We start from the raw sequence: 24,650 nt of genomic DNA, 5'->3' as shown, positions 1-24,650 counted from the left end.
TATATGAGTACAAACACGAGAAGACTTAACAGTCAGAACAAGTATAAAGTTATGAAATTTCTTATAAAAGTATTATATGAGTACAAACATGAGTAGACTAAAGAGTAAAAACAAGTATAAAGTTATGAAATTTCTTAAGTATTATATGAGTACAAACACGAGAAGACTAAACAGTCAGAACAAGTATAAAGTTAACTTGAATGAAACTTAAAAATAGGGGTACACCTCTTGAAACAGCCAGAGTCAAAATAGTTTCGCATAAGGATGACTATCTAAAATCTAATTTAAGATGGAGTTAACCGAGTGTTTGTTACAGAGTTAGCATTAATTGCAGGAAAGTAATGTGCCTTGCTAGTTAAGTTTCTTGTGTGGTTTATTTTGTATTATCATTTATCTCTTAAAGAGAGGGGTTGCGTGATTAAATTGATTGTTTTTAACTGCAAGGTTTTTTTTTTAGTAAGATTATTAAGATTATTATATTTTATATGACGAGGTAATATAAAAAAGACCATATAACAAGCTTGCTGTATTAACAAGATCAAACATTTTTTTATCAAGAAACAAGACACGAGAACTAGCAAGGCACATTACTTTCCTGTAATTAATGCTAACTCTGTAACTAACAGCAATGTTTTTCGCCATTTGCCACCTATGGGAATAAAACTAAAAATTAAGAGATCTTAGTGAAGAAATTTTGGTTAAGACACAACTCAAGTAAATCTAAATTGGCCACAAGAAACTTTAACATAGGGTGGCAGAAAGATCACATCAACATCAACCTTGAATGACTAGCAGGGCGGGCACACATTACACTTCTGCAATTCTAATTAATTCTGTATCTCGTAAACATCTAGAGATAGATAGACACGAGACGACTAAACAGTCAGAACAAGTATAAAGTTAACTTGAATGAAACTCCAGCCGTTTCAAGATACAGAATTTACATGAATTGCAGAAGTACTTTATCTGCACACCCTGTTGACTAGGCTCACATAAAGAAGACAGAACTAAGTGAAGAAATCACAGTGAAACCTATGCAGGTGAATTTACATTGCAAAAATATTAGTTGTGGACGGGTTTCATTGGATAGTTACAAAACTCAAGTGCAAATACAAAATCAAAACTAAATACAATACCTTTCACTTAGGGTTGCAGGGAGATCACAAAACAATTAGTCATATGGGTCATTCTACAGAAATGTTACAATTTGATGTCCCTGCCCCTTTGTGACGAAACGGTTCGTCCTAGAAAGACGCGGTTTGCGCGGTGAGATGGTGCTTTTTGTGCTTCAAAATGATCCACTATTGAGTTTGAAAGTTTCTGAGGTTTTCAGATGGCTGTGGCCTCCGGAAGGTGCAAAATGTAAACTCCGTGGCTGTCCCGATGCGTAGTTCACTAAGTTTGCGCCTCTCGTATGTCTAGGGTCAGGGCGGGGAAGAACTGGACAGGGGAAGAACTGGACACCCCATATTTTACTTCAAATACCGTAGGCACAGGAGTAACAACTATCAAAAGTTGTTCCGTGGCATCAGCGGTTTATTACACGACAGTTGTCAGGCCAGTACATACGGCATTTGAAGTAAAATATGGGGTGTCCAGTTCTTCCCCTGTCCAGTTTTTCCCCGCCCTGACCCTAAACGAGACGCAGGACAATCATTCCCGACGGCTCTATTTGCTAAGGCACTTTTATACTTTAACTTAATCCCACTGACTTTAGTAAAAAGTTTGAAGCTTTGTGCCTGCACAGAATTAACTTTTGTCCCGAAGTTTTTACTTCCCTAAAATCCACATGCACGGTTAGCGCGACTCCTTGAAAAACAAGGACGGTTTTTGAAAAACAAGGAAAGATGGAACACTTCAAGGAAGTTCCTTGGAAGTGTGCTCCCATTCCAAGGAGGCTCCCTTGTTTTCCAAGGCCAGTCCCTTGTTTTCTTGGACTCCAGACAAATTCCAAGGACCCGCCTTGTTTTTGGGGTGCACTTCCAAGGGGACGCCTTGGTTGGTCTCTGCCGATTCAAGGAACCGCCTTGTTTGTCCGCAAAAGCTCGAGTTACGTCGTCGGCCACGTCATGAGGTCCCCGATGACGTCCCCCTGGGGTTCACCATGACGACCCCCATGTTTCTCCGTGCCGTTGAGGCTGCCGGGTCTCACAGTGGCCAACGCCGAAAACCGTTTTCTTCTACGTCCAGTACTTTCGGAGATACGAGGACGTACCACGAGGCCGCCGTCCAGGCGGAGGAGGAAGTGGTGATTTTTTCGAGGCCAAAGTAGCTCTGGCCACGAGCCTACTTGGTGTCCGGGACTTTTGACTTCGGAATCGGGTTAGAGGGGTGCCGGCCCACCTCGAAACCAAATTTGGTCAAGTTGCGGCCAGCCGTTTGTCCAGGATGGCGTCAAACAGCTCGATTTGTGGACTTATTTTGCTGATTGGATGATGTTTGTCGCCATCCTGGACAAACGGCTGGCCGGAACTTGACCAAATTTGGTTTTGAGGTGGGCCGGCACCCCCCTAAACCAATTCCGAAGTCGAAAGTCCCGGACACCAAGTAGGCTCGTGGCCAGAGCTACTTTGGCCTCGAAAAAATCACCACTTCCTCCTCCGCCTGGACGGCGGCCTCGTGGTACGTCCTCGTATCTCCGAAAGTACTGGACGTAGAAGAAAACGGTTTTCGGCGTTGGCCACTGTGAGACCCGGCAGCCTCAACGGCACGGAGAAACATGGGGGTCGTCATGGTGAACCCCAGGGGGACGTCATCGGGGACCTCATGACGTGGCCGACGACGTAACTCGAGCTTTTGCGGACAAACAAGGCGGTTCCTTGAATCGGCAGAGACCAACCAAGGCGTCCCCTTGGAAGTGCACCCCAAAAACAAGGCGGGTCCTTGGAATTTGTCTGGAGTCCAAGAAAACAAGGGACTGGCCTTGGAAAACAAGGGAGCCTCCTTGGAATGGGAGCACACTTCCAAGGAACTTCCTTGAAGTGTTCCATCTTTCCTTGTTTTTCAAAAACCGTCCTTGTTTTTCAAGGAGTCGCGCTAACCGTGTGTGCACTGTAACGAGTTTGGCACTACAGGAGACAAACGGGAAGTCACAGCCTCAATCTGAAGACTGCAATGGATTCCGGATGAAAAAACACATCTAGCCACCAAGTTTGAAGGATCACTGGCAAAACTAAAGCGTAACTCTATGCTTGAGTCAAGCATAAAGTTACGCTTGAAGACGTTACGCTTGAAATCAAGCATAGGCTAGAAATTCCCCCATGCATTTAGATAGGGGAAATCTTGGCGGATAAGCCTGTTACGCTTGATTTCAAGCGTAAACTGATTACGCTTGAAAACAGTGGGTAATACTACGCATTAGTTTTACCAGTGATGTGAGTCCAATGGCTAGCATCTAATTGGTACCCAATTTTCAAAAAGGGGGTCGCGTATTTTTTTTGTATGTATAACTCCGTACCCGATTTGCCACGGATCCCCTGTGCGTCAAACTTTCGAATTGTGGATAAAAACAATGCTTTGGTGGTCCTTTAGTCAGCTGTGTATGCGCGTTCTACTGTTCCAACTCATACGGCTGCAATCCAGGTATCTGCTTCAAAATGTAAACTCCGTAGGCGTCAATTTATGTAAACTCCGTAGACATTTCCCCTATGATTTCAGTGGAGAAAATTTTTTTTCTCGAAAAGTGTGACGCTTGATATCGTTTCGCATTCTGCATGCCGAAACAAGAAAAACAAGCCCAATATGAATGAAATCAGACAACTTTTACTTTTTCACGGTTCTAACTGCGAAATTGTAACATTTCTGTAGAATGACCCATATCACTAAGCTCCTGAAGCAGGATTAGGTTAACGCCATTTGGCATCTTACAACCACTTTTGGAGTGCGTCATCTGCTATGGATAAGTCACTATCGCTCACATAAAGAAGAGCGAACTAAGAGAAGAAATTACAGTGAAACCCATACACATATCAGAAATTTGTTAAGAACGGATTCGTTGCACGCGAGTGAATTTACATTGCAAAAATATTAGTTGTGGATGGGTTTCACTGTATAGTTACGAAACTCAAGTGCTAATACAAAAACAAGAAACTAAAACTAACAACAATGATAATCACTTAGGGTTGCAGAGAGATCACAAAACAATTAGTCATATCACTAAGCTCCTGAAGCAGGAGTAGGTTTACGCCATTTGGCATCTTTCAACCACTTTTGGAGTGAGTCATCTGCAATAGATAAGTCACTATCCGGAAACGCTGTCTGCAGAGTTCCTGTAAAATGAACAATCAAATGAGTAATACATCAACCAGTAAATGCTAATAATTGGATGTAATGTTAATTATTGTACCTTGGAAAACTTTGTATAGATGCAACTTCCTGAACGACATTTTATTAGATGTGCCTCTGCCTCTCCCATCCAGGTTAAATTTACTTGCTAGGCTGTTAGTCATGAGTTTGGTCAACACGGCAGCTGCACTTTTCCTTTCAGGGTCAGGAACATTGCTCCGTATGCAGTTGCCCATATAATCAACCTATACAAGACCAAGAGAGGAATCAGAAGAAATCAACATACCCTAAAGTATAAAAATCCAATATCATAATACTTACAGCAGTTGCTAGGTGTAAATCCTTCTGTTTCAAGAAATCTTCAAAGCGTTTCAGATCTTCCACAGTTTCTAGAGGAATTTTAGGCATATTCTTGGGAATGGTCATCATTCGCTTGTCACCTGGGGCAATCTGCCTAGATATGCGTGCCAGATTCATCATGACAATATCAAGTTTGGAAGAAATCTCTGATAAAGTAACAGCATTCCTTGCTTGAAGAACTTCTGCCTTTGACACACTGTTGCCTGAAAAAGAAAAAATTCCAATGCTAATCGCATTGCACGGTGTTCCCGTTTCCATAACTGGTTGAAAATCGAGGAAAACATGACAAGACAACCGCAGCCTTTGAGAGCATGCCAAACAATCCAACCTCAGCAACAATGGAGGGGCAGTTTCAATGGGCGCCTGTTCGTTCTTTCAGCCTCGCGATTTTCGAAAGGGCGCAAACGGGAAGCATATTGGTGCCAACCCACGAAAATTAATTTGATGCGTCGTTTCTGCTACGAACTTTTTAGTAGTGACAGACTTTAAAGATGTTCCAACGTTGAGACACCGTGCAATGTGTTAGCATTAGCATTTTCAAATTTCACGGCGTTTAGGTTTTTTTAATGGGCGACTTTAAATTTTGACGGGTGGTACGATGGGACCATGCCGTTGCCATGGAGATTTTTTTTCATGTTTTGACCATTTGCTCAGAACATATACGATTTCTTGTTACTTTGATGAGCCAGGAGGTTTAGTTTTGAGGAGTGGCACATTTTTTATTTGAACCATTTTTTCATATCATTAACGGTTCTCGTTTTCGATTGTTGCAAATTTATGTTTTTCGCGTTTACGGAAAATTTCCACGATGAATTTTCGAAAAAAATTGGAATTTTCGTTTTTTTCATGGTTGAAATAGTTTAGAGTTGTTTATTTGAAAATCGGAGAGGGGGGGGGAAAGAATCCACGGACCTCGGACAATAGGGGTTCTTGGGAACCCCTAAAAATAGAACAATCAGGCAAATGCATTACAAAAGGCTTTGAACTTTGACTGTTTAGAACTAAAAAATGATATTAACCTGAATTCTTTGCACCCTTACTGACAGAAGCTGTGGGGCGAGTAGTGTTGCCAGTTACAGCCTTAGATGGCTGACGTCCCGAAGCTGAAGTAGTTGCAACAGCCTTTGAGTGCTGACCCGTGGAAGCTGACTTATCTGATAAAACAGACACTAAGAAAACAAAGAAACGTTATAAATTTTGCTAGTAGACTATCATTTTGAAGTGGCTATGGTTGCTAACCTTCATTATCTTCTGATTCAAAGAGGACCCTGCAGCTAGGATCCGAGCTGGTTGTTGCTTTGTCAGCCTCCTCCCACTTCTTGTGAGGGGGAGTGTAATAGAACGACTTCAGGCGCGTTAGTTCAGTTTCAGCTGGAGTAACATTGTTTGATGAAGGAGTCACAACAGGTGTCTTCTGGAAAAAGAAGCAATACATAGGAAGCTTGTGAAAAATGACAATTGCTTCATGCACCGACATCACCAATCCCAAGGTTGACTTACAGGACTGACAGAGGTAGGGGTGCCCATTTGCACTTCAACCACATCCAAAGGGTCAGGGGAATCAAGAGCAGACAAATCCTGCAAAGAAATACAAAACTATAAAATAAAGTTGTGCGCTTCAATGCAAGAAACATAATTTTCTACACTAACCTTGGGACTTTCGTTCTTCTGAGGAGTGTCTGTGACTTTCCATGGAGAATTCAATTTCGATGAAGAGTTACTCCCCATCTTTGCAGCGGGAGCTTCCTTCGCAGCTCTGATCCGTTGCATCAACTCTAAGGCCTCCTTGCGTTTGACATCTTTCGCAGATTCTGGACGACCCTTGACTACTTTCTTACCACCTTGGGCAGAGTTACGAGGCTTTGCTGCTTTGTTAGCTACAGGTGGGGGTGATGGGATGGACTTGACCCTCTTCCTGACCACAACCTCCTCTTCACTGTCAGATGACACAAGAAACAAGGGCCTGTAACGAACTCTTTTGCCACGGCCTCTGGTGGCTTCTTGATCCGTTTCATAGTTTGAATCAACTACAAACTTTGAAACAGCTGATCTTGCTTGAGCGTAGGTTTCTATAACACACAAATTAAAACAAAGATTAAATAAGATAAAGCCAAGCAAAGTTAAGTTAAAAAAAATTAATAAACACAATTATTAGCTTACCATAAAACCTCATGACAATGATGCGGAACTTTTTCCAGTTTGTGTCTGGTTTATGCTGCATCTTAATTAAATTGGAAACACTAGCAGTGTCTGGGGGCCAATAGGTTTCCCCTTCCATATCATCATTGAGAGAGCCAACAATCCAGGACGTCAGGCACACTTCAAAATATGTGTCCTCATCCTCACCAGGTGGAAATTTGACCACTGCAAACTGAAATAGCAAACAAGGCGTTAAATAGGGCTCTAAAATGCCTTCTGTGCCCATCACATAGAGCCATAGGAGTGGAGGATGGGCACACATAAAAAATTTGGCCCATCTGGCATCAAATAGTGTCATCGACTTTACTAGGAGGAGCAGATTCTCACAAATCTTGGGCGGAGTAAGGCGGGGTTCTTCTTCTGCGTTGATTCCCCCTCTTGAAGCCGGTTGACAAAATAAAAACAAAGGGGTACAGTGAGTGGAATAAAAAGAAAGAAATGTGCAGTATGGGGTTATAATTCACAAATAAAGAAACTGTTATAGACACAGGTGCAGAACTGGTGCGTTGAACAATATAAGACAAACAGTAAATAAACTATTTATAGGATTTTTGAAGATAAACAGACACTAAGTATAAATCTCAGAATTGTTAAACTTTATAGAACTTTTGCAATTAAATTAATTACAGAGATTATTTAGAAATAGTTTAGAACTATGCAAGTGTCAAGGAAACATTGTACCAAACATACAATCCAAACAACTATTTTGAAATAAAATGATTTGAATCACAAAAGGTCAATAGTGTTATTTATGAAACCAAAGAATTTTTAAAAACCAAAATATAGTAATGACTAGAGTAGTTTAAGAACTAAGTATTCACGAGGAATTTAATTTAATACTATTATTGGATTTAGTTGCAAGAATAGACCAAGCAAATAATAACGGTACACTAGCAAAAAACTTTACTCGAGTAAACAAGATTAGCGGAAACAGAGAAAATCAGCAGGTAAATAAAGTCAACACATTTTCCTAGGAACTACATGCAAAAATCAAACACTTTATAGAAAGATTAACAACAAGCACACTGACAGTAGAACACAAGAACTGCACCAAACAAAATCATAATATGAAAACCAGTTAGACTATTTAAATGAAAACAATACCCAACACTAAGAATTGATTTGATAATATTTACTTTGTAAAGGGGCGTCCCCCAGAATACAGCAAGAAACTATGCAACAAGATTTAAGTACTCAAGTGTTCAAGGAAATAATAATTTAAGTTAGCAGACAAACGCGCAACTAGATAAACAAAACCCTAGCATCATAAACCGATGCAAAATAAACAAGGAGGACTCCAGCAGACGACGCTACCGCAGCGCCACCAGTGAGCCATCTCCGCCTGACTACCGGAAGCCGTCAGTCCGCAGCTGAGGAGCTGAGCGAACGTCAGTCAGCCAGCCGGCACCACGCGAGGCACAGCCCGTGTCTGACGCTCCCGCAACGCAGAGTCCACGCGTTCGCTCCGGGTTTCCGCGTTTGCTCAAGTTAATGGAGTTGGTGTCGTGCTTCGCCTCATCTACCTGCTGACTATCGTCGTGCCATCATGCGTGCAAACCCGCTCTCGTCGCCCGCAAGGTTTGTTTCCACCCAGAAGCCTCGGAATGGCTCCAATCGACTCCAACAGCAATTAGTAACCCATAAACAAGGGCTTGCAATAACACAACACTATAATTAAATAGATAATGACTGGAACACTTTTACAGAGTACTAATAAATTTAGAAATAAAGATGTGATACACTATCAAATTTACTGAGCGCAGACAAACACTTTCAAAGTCCTACAACAAGTAGATACTACAGAAACAAGAGACAGTGTACCACCACCTGGGCCCAGGAAAGATAGAGAATAGAATGGAGTGCACTCACCAAAATAAATATTACTCACACAGCGACTGAGCAATACTGTAGTAACATAGGCTTGAGGGGCGCCTCCTCAAACCACACACACAACTTATTTACAATAAAATTTCACTACACATGGCGTCAATACGTCCATGGCAAAGGAAAAATGATCACATTTCACTTCACAAAGCGGCGAACCGCATCACTTCACTATGTCACTTCACAGCTGATGGGAGTGACGTCACGCCAAGCCTGGTGGCGTAGCGGAGGTGGGGGACAGATGGCAGGCCCACACGTGAAGTACATCTTGGAGAACGTGACGGTCATGGCGAGGATGGTGATGATGGGTGGCAGCAACATGGACTCGGAGGCAAGGCGACGGCGTGAACTTAGCCCATCATGTCGGCAGGCAGACGCCGCGGACTAGAAGCCCTGTGAGAAGATGACGTCACGGTCAAATCGACTGCCAAACAACACCAAACCATTCCGAGGCTTCTGGGTGGAAACAAACCTTGCGGGCGACGAGAGCGGGTTTGCACGCATGATGGCACGACGATAGTCAGCAGGTAGATGAGGCGAAGCACGACACCAACTCCATTAACTTGAGCAAACGCGGAAACCCGGAGCGAACGCGTGGACTCTGCGTTGCGGGAGCGTCAGACACGGGCTGTGCCTCGCGTGGTGCCGGCTGGCTGACTGACGTTCGCTCAGCTCCTCAGCTGCGGACTGACGGCTTCCGGTAGTCAGGCGGAGATGGCTCACTGGTGGCGCTGCGGTAGCGTCGTCTGCTGGACCTACACTGCAGAATCGCCGAGATGGCCCGGCGGCGGCGATGCGGCGCGCACGGGAGGTTTGATGGGTTGCCTAACGCCACGGGGTTGGCGCGTTGCGACGCGACAATAGCACTTGCACATGACATCTCTCAATCTGAACACAATTCTCTCCCTGCTTAGGTGTGAAACTTTGAAAATGCCAAGCTGTGATGAAGGAACAGGGTAATTATAGAAGTCTTCCTTATTCTGAAACCTGCAACCAACAAGATACAACTTCCGATTCCTGCAAATCATATTCTGGAGAACAAAAAAGTCACCATTGTGAGTCTTCACACAACCATTGGCCTTTCCAATCCGCAGTGTCAAACTACCAGTCTTCAACTTGCGGTACTGGTGCCCTTCCATAACTTCATTTAAAACTCTATGCTTCAGTGACAGTGAAACATGAGTTGGCTTCTTAGAGAGTGTCACATTACTCTTCTGCTTCTCTTTATCTCGACGAGCCAGCTCCTGGAGAGGATGAAGACCACAACGGATATGCTCCTTGATTGACTTCAGACCGAGGGGGAAACGACTTCGGTTATCCGATGTACAGCAAATTGGTTATCCGCTATCCGGATAACCAGAAATTTCGAAGTAATCCGGGGAAATTCTGAGGTAATCCGGGGTAATCCTGGGAAATTCTGAGGTTATCCGGGGTAATACGGCGCAATCCAATGGTAATCCTAGAAATTTTTCGATGTTATCCGGAGGTAATCCGCGGGTTATCCGGGGTTATCCCTATCCGATGTACACAAAATTTCTCAGTCGTTTCCCCCTCGCTTCAGACCATTTTCAAATTTGAAAGCAGCAATATCGTCTAATGTAAAACCCTCATCACACTCTTCAATCAAATGATAAAGGGAATGCACATTGTACACAACAAAACTTTGACCATAAATCTGTGCAGCATGGGAGATGAATGTCCTCACCAACTCATTGGCAAGGTCACGATTGGCTTGAAACAGGGTTTTACTGCTCATGATGTAAACAGCACAATGGAAGAGTAGAAAATGTTTGTAGACATTGTCCTCCAGAAGGTCTTTGAAGGCAAGAATACCATCATACAAAACAATTCGTCTTAGTTCAGTGCACTTGAAAGAATTGAAGAATTTCAATGACCTGGGCTTTCTATTGAAGTCAGAAGGACAATAAGGTTTAAGGAAGACAAACACAGAGGATATAATCTCCACCAGGTCATAGGGCAACTTCCAAACACCAACAGTATACAGCCAATATTCCATGAGCCTTTTAGCCACTCCAGCATAAACAAGGTGCATCGGATCCAGTCGAAATTGAGATACCGTGCCAGTCCCCAAATCTTCCAATGGTGAACGGCCCTTATGATGCCTTGGCTGCCTTCTATCATTAAAAGATTGATCACTTCGTAAGGGTGCATCCAAGTCCAGAAATACCATTCTGTTATCAAGAAATTCACCACACCCAGAAAAATGTTTTCTTGAATCAAGTAAAATTGCATTGAATCAAGTAAATTTTTGCATCGAAAAGCCGGAGTAAATTTTGCATTGAGCGGAGTAAAAATATTCTTGATGTAGCTAGTATTGAATGTATCCAAAGCTTGTCTTAAATTTAGCGTTTATGTATTGATCTGTCACACAGTTGAACTCGAATCAACGCAAATATTAAGTTTGATGGTCCTTACAAATTACTTGACTATAATCGTCTGTCATTTTCTTAAATTGTGGTTTTGTTCTTGCTCTTCTTAATCCAAGAAAGTTTTCTTGAGCGCCTCTTAGAAAATATTTACTAGAATCGATGTGACGAAACAAATCTAAAGTTGTATTTCCCCAAGAATACTCAGTCCTCAACCTGTGCCATACACAGGGGCGGATCCAGGAAAACAAGCAAAGTCACGCATTTTGCCTACTTACAGGCGTTGCAGCGGGTAGGCAGGCATGACTAACTTCTCACAATACCAATGGTAGATCACGAAATACTTATGCTTCTTTTTCAGAAGTTAGAAAATGTGCAGCGCACCCTGCTACCAAGGTACTGATTGCCTTCAATTTGTAGTGATTCACTTATTTTTTTAAAATGTGGAGGTAAGGTGTTATGGATTGAAATTGTAATAAAAGTAAAAATAAATTCATGAGGAAAACAATTTTTTAATCACGATTGAGCAATGGTTGCTGTCAATTTTAACACATGACAAGACACATGAAAATAAATTACAATGTTGATTTTATGGACACCAACTTTTTCCCATCATCAGCTGCAGTTCTCTGCCACAAAGGAATGTATGAGAAAAAATTATCTTGCGATAAATACAAAAATTCATTCAAATCCTCCACCTCATAAGCACAAAAGTGGCGTCTATAATCAAGAGTTGTTTTCTTTCGAAGTACAAAATTAATACTATCATTTCCAGCAATAATGTGCACAATACTCCCGAACATAGGGAACAAGCCATCTGTACCAACAACAATTACCATTCCTACTTGATAATTTGTACCACATATGTCAACACTTGAAACAGAGTGAACATTGTCATAATAACCAAAAGGAACAAGGTGACTGAAACTTTGAAAGAAAGTTAGATTGTACGCTTGAGTGGAATTAATTTTAGACAACACTTTCCATTTAGATTTGCAGTCAAAAGTCATAAGATGATGGGCATACTGAAGTTGAAACTTAATGGAAGTAGACAATGGTAAATGAACACGAGAATTGGATGAATGGGCATACATTCTCCCCAGTCTATGTTTACGCTCCGAGGTGAGAGCACAAACATCAAGCAATGGTCCATTCTTTTTGACAGCCTCTGGATCGTGCGTTGAAATGTGATGCTTGGGTTTAAGAGGTGATTTAGAAACAACAGGGTACAATTCATGATGATCCTTAATCAAAGATGCTAAGTACAAATCCATCCCATCATAAGAATATGGGCAAGTAAGCAATTCTAATATTTCCCTGATTATCAAATAAAGACGCCAAGATTTAGTTTGAACTGGGACAAGGTCACCAACCATCTCACCTAAATATCGGCTCAAACACAGCATTTCTGATGACCCCAAATTTAAGCTGTCAGATATCAACCTGTCTCTAGTGATATAGGCGGCTGGTGGCATATTACCCTGCTCAGAAGGACCATAAGGAAACCCATTAATTCTGTCCCATAAAGTTTCCAGAGAAAAATAGCCCCGGTCAATAATTAAATCACGTAAAATGGCACAAATCCCATATCTCAATAACCCTTCAAAACAATCATGCATCAAATCTACGCTAATATTATTCACAACATGATAAGAAGGCACACTGTTAAAGACACACCTTTCCTTTACACCTGTAGAATAACTATCATTTAAGAGAACATCGTGCTCATAATTTTCCACTGTCCTCCGTAATGTGGCATCAGAAGTACAACTATGCTGAGCATCAGATCTAAACATTTTACAAATCCTGCAAAAATAATTGGCTGTGAACCCTTCAACAAATCCTTGAACACAATTATTTCCTTTGTTGTCAGCAACCAGAAGTCCCAAAAGAAAGAAAACTCTTTGTACATTACCACCCTCTAAATTAACTTCAATACCTGTTTCCTCTAAATATGTCAGTTCTCTAACAATGGGCTGAAAAATAATATTATTTCCAAATTTCTTGTGGTCACTTGACAAAAAGAGAGAGAATAAAAACATATTCATGATGTTAGATTTCAAATATCCAGGAAGTGCACCAATTGTAGCATACAAAGCACCTAAACTGTTGCATGTGGCATGAGACCCCAAAGAATTATCTGGCTCATAGTCATCATAATGCAAATGAAGGGGCAGAACAAATTTACCCCTAAATGAAGCAGAAATTTTTTGCCACAGTTCACCTTGAATAAAATTTGTAACAAATGGACCTTCATTTAGAGAATTAATATACTCTGTAATACAAGAAAACATACCAGGCATTTCTAAAAAAGATTTCAAAACCTGTCTAAGAGGAATAAACATGCCATATGAAGGAGACCGAGTGAAAGCCACAGCATCATTTTCTGTCTCAAAGTCATCTGTATGGCCATACACGTAAGGTTGTGGTCTAATGTAAAAACCCTCTTTTTCAAAAGAAACCAAGCGCTTATACTCAGTGGAAACATGCTCAAAAGGATTTTCAAGGATCTCCAACATAAATTTGACATCACGCTTCTGTTCTATATAATTACCATCCCCACAATTACACAAGTCAAATAACATAAGAACTTTTCTTTTAAGTAACTGAACAGTTCCACCTAAAAAATCTGTAAACAAGTTAATTGCTGTTGTCACATTTTTGCGGTTTGTATTTGGCACTGATCCTAAAGCGGCAACAACTATTTCAGAATTATGATAAACTGATCGAACAAAGTCCTCCAAAGATACAACTTCTTCCTCTAGTTGATCTTCATTATCGTGTACATTATCATGATGAGCATTTTCATCTTGAACAATATAATCACCATTATAATCACCATCATTTTGCTCCACTATGTCTGCCTGATCAATTGCATTAGGATTAATCTGATTCACACAGTCATTGGCATGATATTTAGTAAGATGAGATATTAAACTTCTTAAATCTTTAAATGCTCCAAAGCAAGCCTGCTGTCTACACTTGAACTCACTCAAGATGTTTAGAGAGTGAGGGCCAAATAAATAGTGGCATTTAAGGGCTTCTATAGAGCCATATAGATTCGGACAGATGAAGCAGGCAAACATAATAACAAAAAATCAACAAAAACTACAAAAACTTAATAACTTAACTTCAGCTATAAATTAAATAAACAACCTGACTAGAGGTATTACAAAATAATGTTGTACACAAAAAAAAATTACATTCATTCAGACTTGGAAATTATTGGTTAATTAAACTTGTAAGCATGTATCCAGCTATGTTTTATATCGTTTTTACAGTCCCACTCCGTTTCAAAGGAATACACTGCCCTCTGCAATGTAGTCCAGATGTGACTGCTGGCGCAGTGATAGGATGTGTGGAGGGCGTGATGGGATTTGAAGAAAATGTCCAGTCCTTCGACAACACTGTCCACTTTGTAGTCCAGATCAGCCACAGAAACATACACAGACTTTATGTCCAGAAGGGTTGGACCAACAACTACCAAAAGAGGACTTCCTCCTGGTCCAGCAACAGAAAGCCTGTGTTCCTTGACTTTCCGTTTAAAGTCTGCAGCAACCTGAAAGTAGAATAAAGGATGAGAAAATCTGCACAAATGTGCACTCTAAAAAATAATGGCATTTCTACTACACCGTCGTATGGTAAAAGTACCAACTTCGGTATGGGAACCGACAATCCTATACGTGATTTGGAAAATTCCTATGCTTTTCGTTCTTTTGCCAATGTGGTGTAGTAAAAATCCGAACCTAGTATAGGAATTTGATTTCCTATACTCATGTTTGGTTTTTTCCTACACTTTTTGGTAGAAATCCTATTACTTCAGGCCATTGTATACTGCTTTTCCTACAACCTATTAGTAAGAATCCCAAACAATTCTGAAATATTTTTTCAGAAGAGAGGGGACCAAGACAGACGTTCAATATTCATAACAGGCTAACGGCACAATGACTAAGGCGACAAAGCTGCTCAGAGAAAAGTAAAGAAAAGCTCATGTGACGTCAAACCGTTAATAGAAATTGGCAGTAGACGATTCGTTAAAACCGGTTTAAACTTATTTTGTATCTTGTTCTGCCCCATTATCACATTCGGTTTTAGATAATTTTGACTTCTTCATTAAAACTTGAAATGGGTTTGTCTCTGAAAATAGCGGCAACTCAGAACGACTCATGTAGATGAGCCATGGTTTTGAATCCTTGCGAAATTTAAAGTGATATTATTATGAAGCTGAAAATAAACGTAGCGCTCCAAAGCATTTTGACATCGTCTATTGTTAAGTTACCTTGTACCTAAAAGGTGAGCTGTGGGTAAGGGTATGGTCCACTGTCAGCCGCCTGACGTCAGGTTGCACAAACCTGCCGCTAGGTGGCGCTTGGAGCGCCGTGCCCGTTCACCACTAAGTATTTCCGATTTATGTTACTAAAGTAAATAATTTTCGACAACTATATCATCTGTTGCCTAAGTAAGTGTCAGTCCTAGCCGTTGGCTTTCAGTTTTAAACAAAATATTACACTAAAGTCGAGAAAAACGCTTGTCCATGTTGGCACTCGCTGGCGACTGCGGTCGGCCATTAGGTTGGGTGCACGCAAGATCCGCCTTGAGGTACAGAGCCCGGGAGTGGATTGAACTGCCTTTTGGGTGGGTCACTTCCTCTATCGGAGACAGAGCCCCACTTAAATGTTTAAAATGCTTCCCCAACGGAAGTGGTGCTGGCGCCATGATCTCTCGGGATGTGTTCACTATTTCTCAAAGTAAGACTTCCTATGTGTGTATAGGAGTTTTACCACATCACGGAACGAAAATATCCCACAACTCGTATGGGATTTTTACCATACACGGTGTAGTAGTTTTCCCACACCCTAATATAGTAGAAACCTAACAACACGTATAGGATTTTTGCCATATCGGCAGATGGTAAATTTACCATGTCCTGTGTGGGAAAATTCCTATACCGATTAGGTTAAATGCGTCCGATACTTTTATAGGATTTCTACCACAATATTTTTTAGAGTGTGCAACTGATGTATACAGCAAAAGCAAGGTTTACTGAAGATAATTACCGTAAGATGCAGAAAGAAACTCTTGCGTGCTTCCAGAGCAGAAACTTTACGTACTTCCCCTTTGAAAGATGCCTTGTGACCAGGTCTAATGTGGGGCAGCAGTGTCAGCACAATGGCTGCTTCAGATTCTGCAAAGGAAAGGTAATTCCATACATTAAAATAAATTACAGGTACTTAGATGTCCCTTGATTTTCCTACTCCAAGAAAAATTTGCTTAAAAAGAACCTGAATTTTCAAGTTTAATTTTATATAATATAAAAAACAATTAAAAGTCTCGCCAAGTCAATCTTGTACAGTGTAAATAGGCCAATTTAAAAAAGTCCACTGGTTGCAAAGATATTTAACATGAAAGCTTGAAAACTAAGCGCAAACATGAATGCCCTGCAAATTTCTGACTCAGTTTCCCCGAGACATTTTAGCTTCTAGCATATACTCTGGAAGTAAGGATCATGATTGACAGCGGCAAAGCAGCACTTGCTGGACAGAATATTCCATTTACCTTTGTTCGGGTTCTGCTGCAGCAGTTTCAAGGAATCCTTGCCATTCTTGTCCTTAATGTCTTTAAAAGCAATATCCTTGGTTATTCTCACGAACCTATCCCAGCGTAGGTGAAGTAGCTCAGCACTTCGAGGATACAGAAGGGCAAAATCTGCCAGAAACTGTAAAATGGAGCAAAAATTAGGAAGGGCCAAGTGAGGGTTCAGTTGAGCGATCAACAAAATAGCTTAATGTAGAGGAAGAAAAATAACGTACTAAAATCAAAAGAACCTTACCAGCTCAAAACCTGACTTATGAGTCAGAACGGGCCACTCTTTAAGGTATGAGTTGATGTAATCATCGTCTCCATGGAACAGTGCTTTGAAGCGTAGTGGTGCAGTGGCTGTCCACTTCCTCAATACCTCTGGCCAAGGGCAGCGTCCTGTGGAAAGCCAGGCCTTGGCTTCTTCAATCTCCTCAGTGATTGCTAAAAATAAAGAAACAAACAATTACTATCAGAATCAGAAAAATGCATTCAAAAGGGAAAGAAGGGCTCTTCCCTTCACTTCAGTACACTAACAAGGGTGGCAAAACCTTCTGTGTGTGAAACATTCACTTTCAATGGTAACATGAGAGACGAGCACTGCCATGCTTGTAGTGCACAATGTGACGCCCAAATTCAATAATTTCAGCAAATAAAAAACCTCATACGAAAAATCCCTTTCTTAAACAGGAGCAACAAATGTTGTCACTTACGTTTCTCAAGAATAGACCCCAAGTTACTGGCAATCTTGTCTGGCAGTGAAGGATTCTTAGGCTTAGGTTTGGAGCGACAGTTACGTAGTCGATTAGAAAGCCTACCAAGGGCTGTGACCTGCTTTGGGCCTTGCTCCTTTGGACCAATGTAGTAGGTTGCCTGGAAATAAGAATTAGAATGAGTATCCACGGTAAGCAATGCAGATAAAAGCTAGCTGTACTAATTGTAGTACATACCTCACACTCAGATGGAAACAGCTCAACAATTTTCTTACTCACAATGGCCAGCAGCTTAAAATCGAAACTGAAAAATTCATACATTAATAGAATGGACACAATGTGCCGAAAGGCTCTGCCACTACTTGCACTGATTGTACATGCACATGCTTGGCCTTTAGTCAGTGGCAGACCCCTCATGTGACAACAAGCAAAATGCAATGGTAACATCACTTACTTCTCTGTATTAGCACGAATGTTCTCAATCAACACTTGAACTATCTTGTGCCTTTGTGATTCACTCAGGCTGGCAGGATCATCACAATCATGGGCTTGATAAGATTCGACAATTTCATTTCCCACAGAATCAGCCCGAAGGACACTTTCAACATTCTACAGAGAAGAAAAATGCAATATTAAATTATGATCTTGAAACAAAAAAAAAACAGAAGGGAGTGAGACAAAATATTTATGTAGCTTACCATATCTTCAACGAACTTTATATTGGAAATGTGATTGACCTTCGTGCTCGCAGCAAATGATCCCGCTGCAACAGTTCTGCTGGTACTAGGGGGGCAATCATCCTACAACATAAGAAAACAAAATTAAAAATACATTACTTACACGGTCAAGTTTAAAAAAAAACAAATAGTAAATTACAAAGTATTTCCTCTGCAAGATAATGTATGCTCAAAAATACTTAATTACAACAACCTACTACTCTTTACAAGGCCTACAGTACTTAGTAAGGTTTTCAGAGTGTACTCACCACTTGATGCCTCTTCGGAGGGGGCACAACCGCTTCTGGATGCTGTCTCTTTGGAGGGGGCACAACTGATTCTGGGTGCTCTCTCTTTCTTATCGCTGCCCACAGCGTCACCTGCTCCCCTGGGTATGGTGTAATTTGAGCAAGGTCATTCCTCTCACACAAAACCAGAGAGCTCCGAGTGTGCTTGAGGTCTGCGAATCAAAGCAAATAAATACACAATTGTTAATCCCTATAGTTATTCCAGAGTAAGCGAATTCTATGCCATAAGCTTCCTAAGTCTTTTCCCTGTCTGTCTCCCTCTTCCTTCCCTCTCTGCTGGGTGATAGCACGCAGAGCATTTGTCCTACAGTGGGCCAGAAGACCGCTGGAGGCGGGCACAATTCGAGACGCTTTTCACGCACCAGAGTCGCTAAGCTGGACTCGAACCGAGCGTGTGACCCCACCAATGGATTCCTCGTTCGGAGGTGGGGTCGCACGCTCGGTTCGAGTCCAGTTTGGCGACTCACGAGCTCAAAACGCGTCTAGAATTGTGGCCGGCTCCACCGATCTTCTGGCCCACTGTAGACTGATTCCGAGAGTCGTTGTCATCGCCCTGTCTCTCTCGCACTTAACAGGGAAGGTCCATGAGTGCGAGAGGGACAGAGCGACGAAAATGACTCTCGGAATCAGTCTGCTGTGTGTCCGTCTCACTCTCTTGCACCTACACGGACAACCTACGAGTGCGAGAGAGAAAGACAGACGTCCACGCATTGAGCAAAATCCACCCTGCGGACTGATTCAGAGAGTCGTTTTTGTCGCTATCTCTCTCTCTCTCACACACACACACACCCATTCGGGATGCCCCATGAGTGCGAGAGAGACAGCGACGAAAACGACTGATTCCAAGAGTCGTTTTCGTAGCTTTCTCTCTCTCGCGCCTGTATCGGACGCCACGTGAATGCGAGAGAGGCAAAGCGACGAAAACGACTCTCGGAATCAGTCTGCTGTAGACCGATTCCGATTCGTCGCCGTCTCTTTCGCACTCAGAGTCGCACAGTGGACCAAGACCGGTGGAGGTGGCCTAAATTCTATACGCGTTTTGAGTTACAAAGTCGCTAAATGGGACTCGAACCGATCCATTGGTGGGGTCACGGTACGGTCACACGTTTGGTTCGAGTCCCATTTAGCGACTCTGGAGCTCAAAACGCGTCTCGAATTTTTTCCCCCCTTCTCCGTCTTCTGGCCCACCGTGCGCCCCATGAGTGCGAGAGGGACAGTGACGAAAAGGACTCTCGGCATTAGACTGTTGTTGTGACCGCCCCCCGCCCCTCCTCTCCCCGGCTCCCTCTGGCCTACAAAGGGCGTACCGAACAGGCGCGAGAGAGACAGACACGAAGCAGTGTTACGATAAGCCTGCTTACTATGCGTCTGCCGTCCTCGCCCGCTCACGTGAACGAGTCTATTTGACGTAAAACAATGTGCCACCTTCGTTGAGCGAAGGCATGGCCTGCGTGCCCTGATCAGCTGATGTGCCCAGCCAGCAGCCAGCCGCAGCCGCTGTGCTTGTTGCTGCGACACTGTCCACGGCTGCCCTCGCCCCACCCCCCGCCCCTTCCCAAGCGAAGCGAAAACCGAAAACACAGATCCACGGCATGTTTTGCATTCACGTGACAGCTCTCTCTCTCTCGCTCTCTCAACATGGGCAACTCAAATCAAGAGCAACTTTTTGGAGTGTGGCCCGAGCTCCCACGGAACCACATGAAACAACAGACGACCCTCCTAACCTAGTGGTAGGTCAAGCGGCTCGTCAACACAGCGAACGAAGCTGGACTAACTCCGAGAGATTTCGCGAATTCACAGACTCACAGGAAGAACAGTTGAACCAAGTACCCACCTTCGCATTTCGCGATGAGGTGCGGCAGGCCGCACGCCGTCAAAAACTCCGTCAAATCAGACATGATGCAGCTGGCTTCGACTCGACGCAACGCAAGAAAGGACTTGCTTTTGCCGGCTGGCTGCCGGCCGGGCCGGCTCGGCGGCGGGCGGCCTCGGCTCGGTGGCCCGAACCCGGCTCGGCTCACAGCGGCTCGGCTCACAGGGGCTCGGCACGGCTCGGCTGGACCCCGACTCGACTCGTATGGCTTCGGCTCCACTCGGCTCCGGGTTCGCGTCAGCGCTCGGCTCAGCTGAGCTCCCTCCCTCTCCCCCTCCCACGTTCCCCACCCCACCCGACCTACTCGACCCGTCGTCTGCAGCGGCCTGCAGTGTTGAGTAAAAACCATAATGCTCTTGAAACTGAGACGTGTGTGTTTCTCTTGATTCAAGAATTGGCGCACTTGATTCAAGACTAGTAATCAAGTATTTTTAAACAAGTAAAATAATTTACTTGATTCAAGAAAACATTTTTCTGGGTGCATACACTTCACATTTTTCACATGCCCCATAGCCATTATGGCGCACGATACATTTTATGAACTGTCTCGCAAGTGCATCCAAGATGTAATTTCTGACCTCAAATTCATACCTGACGCCTTCTAAAACGTATCCATTATTGAACAAGTGCTGAAGCTCTGCCACAAAGTCAGCCAGGTACTCATGCACGTTGCCTGGGTCAGAAACACCTTTATAAGCTGCAATTATAAATGGTGGATTATCAGTGCCAACTATGTAGCCCAAAATCGTCCACAATTTGTAAGACGGGAGGGGCAGGCCATCTATACCAATGTCAATAGATATCTTCTGAAACTTGTGCAGATATTCCTCAAGGTTTAACCTGTTTAAATTGGTTTGAATACCTTTGAACCACATCTGACCACCTTCAATGTCAATGAAATTAAACTCATAATCACAAGCAAATAAAGTTGTGTAAGTCAGTGGCATACGGGGAAACACCAAAGCCAGGCGATGGAGCAAATGGTCCAACTTGGTCATCGAGAGGACACCTGGTTCCTGGGCCCATTCACGGACCGTGTCTAAAACATACTGCTCTCTATCATGGTCATTAGCGAACACTGGACGCCCACCATCCTCCTCATCGGTAAAGTTTTCTTCCTCGCTAGATTCACTGCTGGAACTTTCAAACTGCACATTCTGATTGTCATCCTGGACCACCAAATTGGGATCAGCCGCAACAAGATCTGCATGAACTACATTCGCTTCAAAATCGTCAGCAACGGCAGCAGGAAGATCAGCGGCAGCAAGATCTGCAGCACCAGGTTCGGCTGTGGCTGGAATGTCAGCACAAAGATTGTTGCCAGCAGCAACACCATCACCCTCAAGGAGTTAATCATCTTCGGAATCAATAGGATCAGACGATTCAGGAGGTGGATTGAAAGCTTGTGCCAGCTCCGCTCGCAAAAGGTCCAACTGCATACGCTTGTTAGTAACCTTCACCGCATGGCGATGGATGCTCTCTTGGTTAAATGACATGATCACAGGATATTAGAGACTGGAACTTACTGGTAGATCCATTATGAAGAGGACGCCAAAGAAGCTGCACTTAGATGGAAAGGGAGTAGACACCAATGGCAGATTCACTGTACTCGACGAAGCCCAATCGCAACCTGAAACAAGCCAAGCCAATGAGAAAAAGAGTGACATATTACCAAACGGCGATGAATGCTACGAATACAAGATAAGATTCAGCTCTAGAGAACACAGAATGAGGATCAAATGCAACAAATATCGGAGCTCTAGGCCTAGGCCTAGGCGGCTCTCGTACCGGCCGGCGACGCGTCGGGGAGGTTAAGGTCCGGGCATTAACCAGAAATAGTCTCACATCGCAACGAAATCTTGACTGACTCATAATGGCTTGACAGACCATGACGCAAACGGATCAAATTTCACACAGGCTATAGTTAATTGACGATTATTTCGAACAGATAAAGGCCAAGCCAAAAGTGGCGGGAAGAGCCGGCGTCCTTATCAAATACCGAAAATGGAGACACTAAGAGTTAACGGAGAGATTCTAACATGTCTAGTGGCATCTTCAAGTACTTAGGAAGTATTTCTGATAAAAAGAACTCAGATGCAACTGCAATTCAAGGGATCGTCACGGATTCCTTGAGCGGCGTACCTACCTCCGCTAATGTCCACCAAACACTAATGGCGTCCTTCCGTGCGGCGACGCCCAACGCCTTCGGGAAGCCGGAAACCCTACATGGGAAGGCATGAAACGTGAAGAGAGCTGGAAAGAAAATCCGTGTATCAAAGTAATCGTGAATACACGCAGCGATTTTAATAAAAAAAAACATTTTAAATAGATTTTTATACCATAATTTTATACAAGAAACTCACTTTTAAGGCACGAAACAAGTTTAACGGTTTTCTGCTTAAAGTTTCAGGTTGGTAACACTCAGCGAATCAAAGACGCGGGATGATTTAAAATGCGACTTGTCTCCATGATCGAGGCCAAGCCCTTCGCGTCTATTTACAAGTCCACGGTGAAATTCTAACTTTTTTCGCTTAACTGATCAAAATGCAGTGGTTCCGCGAAGTTCGGGGAAAGGTGAAAGCTATTCCAACGTTCGTTGTACATTGACTTAATTTCGACACTGTATCGAAAGTGACGTAGGGGTGTTCCACGTCAAACCATCATGGTCCAAAACGTACTTGCTCAGATCCGGCCCCCAATTTTTTATCTGGTAGTGTACCACCCAAAAACCACTCTCATAAATTTTTTTGAAAAAAAATTCAGAACTTTGGCCGCAGTAATTATTTGAAACTTCCAAAAAAAATAAATTTTTTTTCAGTTTTTTTAAAATTGTGTATCTAGGTGCTCAAATGGGTTGAAAACAGTAAAGGGCAACATAAAATAGTGGGAAAAAAAATTGGGACCCCCAGCCCTTACCAGAAACAAAGTTTACGATTAAAAAAAACACGGTTTCTTGAATTCCCAAAATACGCCGTCTCACTTTTGGACCATATTGGCATCAAAGGACCCCAATGGGGTACTCTAACTGTCACTAAAAAATTAGGGACGGCAATCCATAAACACCAGAGATATTGTCAAAAAACTGTAAAAGTTATCGAAGGCTATCGAAGCTTTTTCCCCCAAAATGGTCAAAATGGGACCTTTATTGGTTCCGCTGAGGCACTGTGCATTGAAATACTATTCAATTGTCTGTCTTAACACCATGGAAGATGTGAGAGAGGTGAAGGTCAGCATTACAAGAGTTTTGGAATTATACGGCAATAAGTTTTTTTTAAATTATAATAACCAAATGCGACAAAATGCATTATTTGGCAGTCGCCAACTGAAGCTCATTGATTGCTGGGGACTTACTCCGGGTCACGGGTCATCTTAATTTTCTTCCTTTAAGTCTCCAGCAGTTGCATGGTCAAGGTGAAGATGGCCCGGATGAAGTCCCCACCAATCAATGAGCTTCAGTTGGCGACTGCCAAACAATGCATTTTGTCGCATTTGGTTATTATAATTAAAAAAATACGATTTCAAGAAATCCTAGGAGTCACGAAGTCAATATGGTTATTGTGTAGGAGTGTGGAGAAAGGAAAAAAGTTGTGTGAAAGGGAAAGGGGGTGGTTTGGGTACGAATGGCAGTGGTACCAATGTGGTCGATGTCCCTCCGTCAAAATTTAAACTTGGCAACAAAAAGAAATCAAAACGCCGTAAAATTCGAAAAATTCCAATGCTAATGTATTACACAGTGGAACATCTTTGAAGTCAATTATTATTAAAATGTTCGTGGGGGAAAAGGAGGCAGTAAATTAACTTTCGCGGGTTGGCAACAATCTTTTCGACGTCTGCGCCCTTGCGAAAAAAGCGAAGCCGAAAACACGAGTAGTCGCGCATTAAAACTGCCCCTCCATTGTTGCTGACGTTGAATTGTTTGGCTTGTTTCAAAAGGCTACGGTTCTCTAGTCATGTTTTCTTCAATTCTGTGTAATGGTTCTCACTCACAACGTAACAACACCACGACGGTTGGTTTGACAAACTTTATAAACTCAGGAGGGATGGTTTCGAATCGCAGGTGAGTCTTGTTCGAGGAACATGAGCACTGAAAGTCGCGAGGTGGAGCGAAGTGGTCCTAGTGCTAACTGAATCACAACAACAACAAAATTGTTTTATTGACAGAAAAAAAAAGTAATATTTGAGAAACTTTATGTCAGAAAAAAAGAACTTTTGCTTTGCTTATTTTTTGGGAATATTTTTTTAGAAAGTTATCACATAAAAATTGAAAATTTGTTTTATATGAATTTTTGTACGCAGGAAACAAAGAAAAAACAAGAAAGAGAGCAAAATTAATACAGATTTCAAATGCT

General features: G+C 42.6%; 1 protein-coding gene across 1 annotated transcript; it reads right to left on the bottom strand.

Annotated features, from left to right (window-relative positions):
- Nucleotides 1-4,155: 4,155 nt before the first annotated feature.
- Nucleotides 4,156-21,866, bottom strand: LOC117642331. Its single transcript, XM_034380412.1, has 9 exons — nucleotides 21,828-21,866; nucleotides 6,805-7,015; nucleotides 6,295-6,713; nucleotides 6,145-6,222; nucleotides 5,884-6,058; nucleotides 5,664-5,813; nucleotides 4,606-4,847; nucleotides 4,346-4,529; nucleotides 4,156-4,268 (listed from the first exon to the last, which is right to left on the bottom strand). The coding sequence occupies exons 1-9, from the start codon at nucleotides 21,837-21,839 to the stop codon at nucleotides 4,156-4,158; spliced, it is 1,584 nt and encodes a 527-aa protein (XP_034236303.1). The 5' UTR covers nucleotides 21,840-21,866.
- Nucleotides 21,867-24,650: the final 2,784 nt, after the last annotated feature.

This window comes from Thrips palmi, unplaced genomic scaffold, assembly GCF_012932325.1.
Source record: "Thrips palmi isolate BJ-2018 unplaced genomic scaffold, TpBJ-2018v1 HiC_scaffold_16, whole genome shotgun sequence".
Lineage (NCBI taxonomy): Eukaryota > Metazoa > Arthropoda > Insecta > Thysanoptera > Thripidae > Thrips > Thrips palmi.
The sequence above is the reverse complement of the archived record's forward strand: the minus strand, read 5'-3'. Positions and strand labels throughout refer to the sequence as shown.

Bases quoted from the DNA above. Each gene is read 5' to 3' on its own strand.
- LOC117642331 (XM_034380412.1), bottom strand. The intron at 6,059-6,144 runs GTAAGTCAACCT...TTCTTTTTCCAG, and splicing joins CCCCTACCTCTGTCAGTCCT to AAGACACCTGTTGTGACTCC. The intron at 4,848-5,663 runs GTTAATATCATT...TTTCTTTTTCAG, and splicing joins TAAGGGTGCAAAGAATTCAG to GCAACAGTGTGTCAAAGGCA.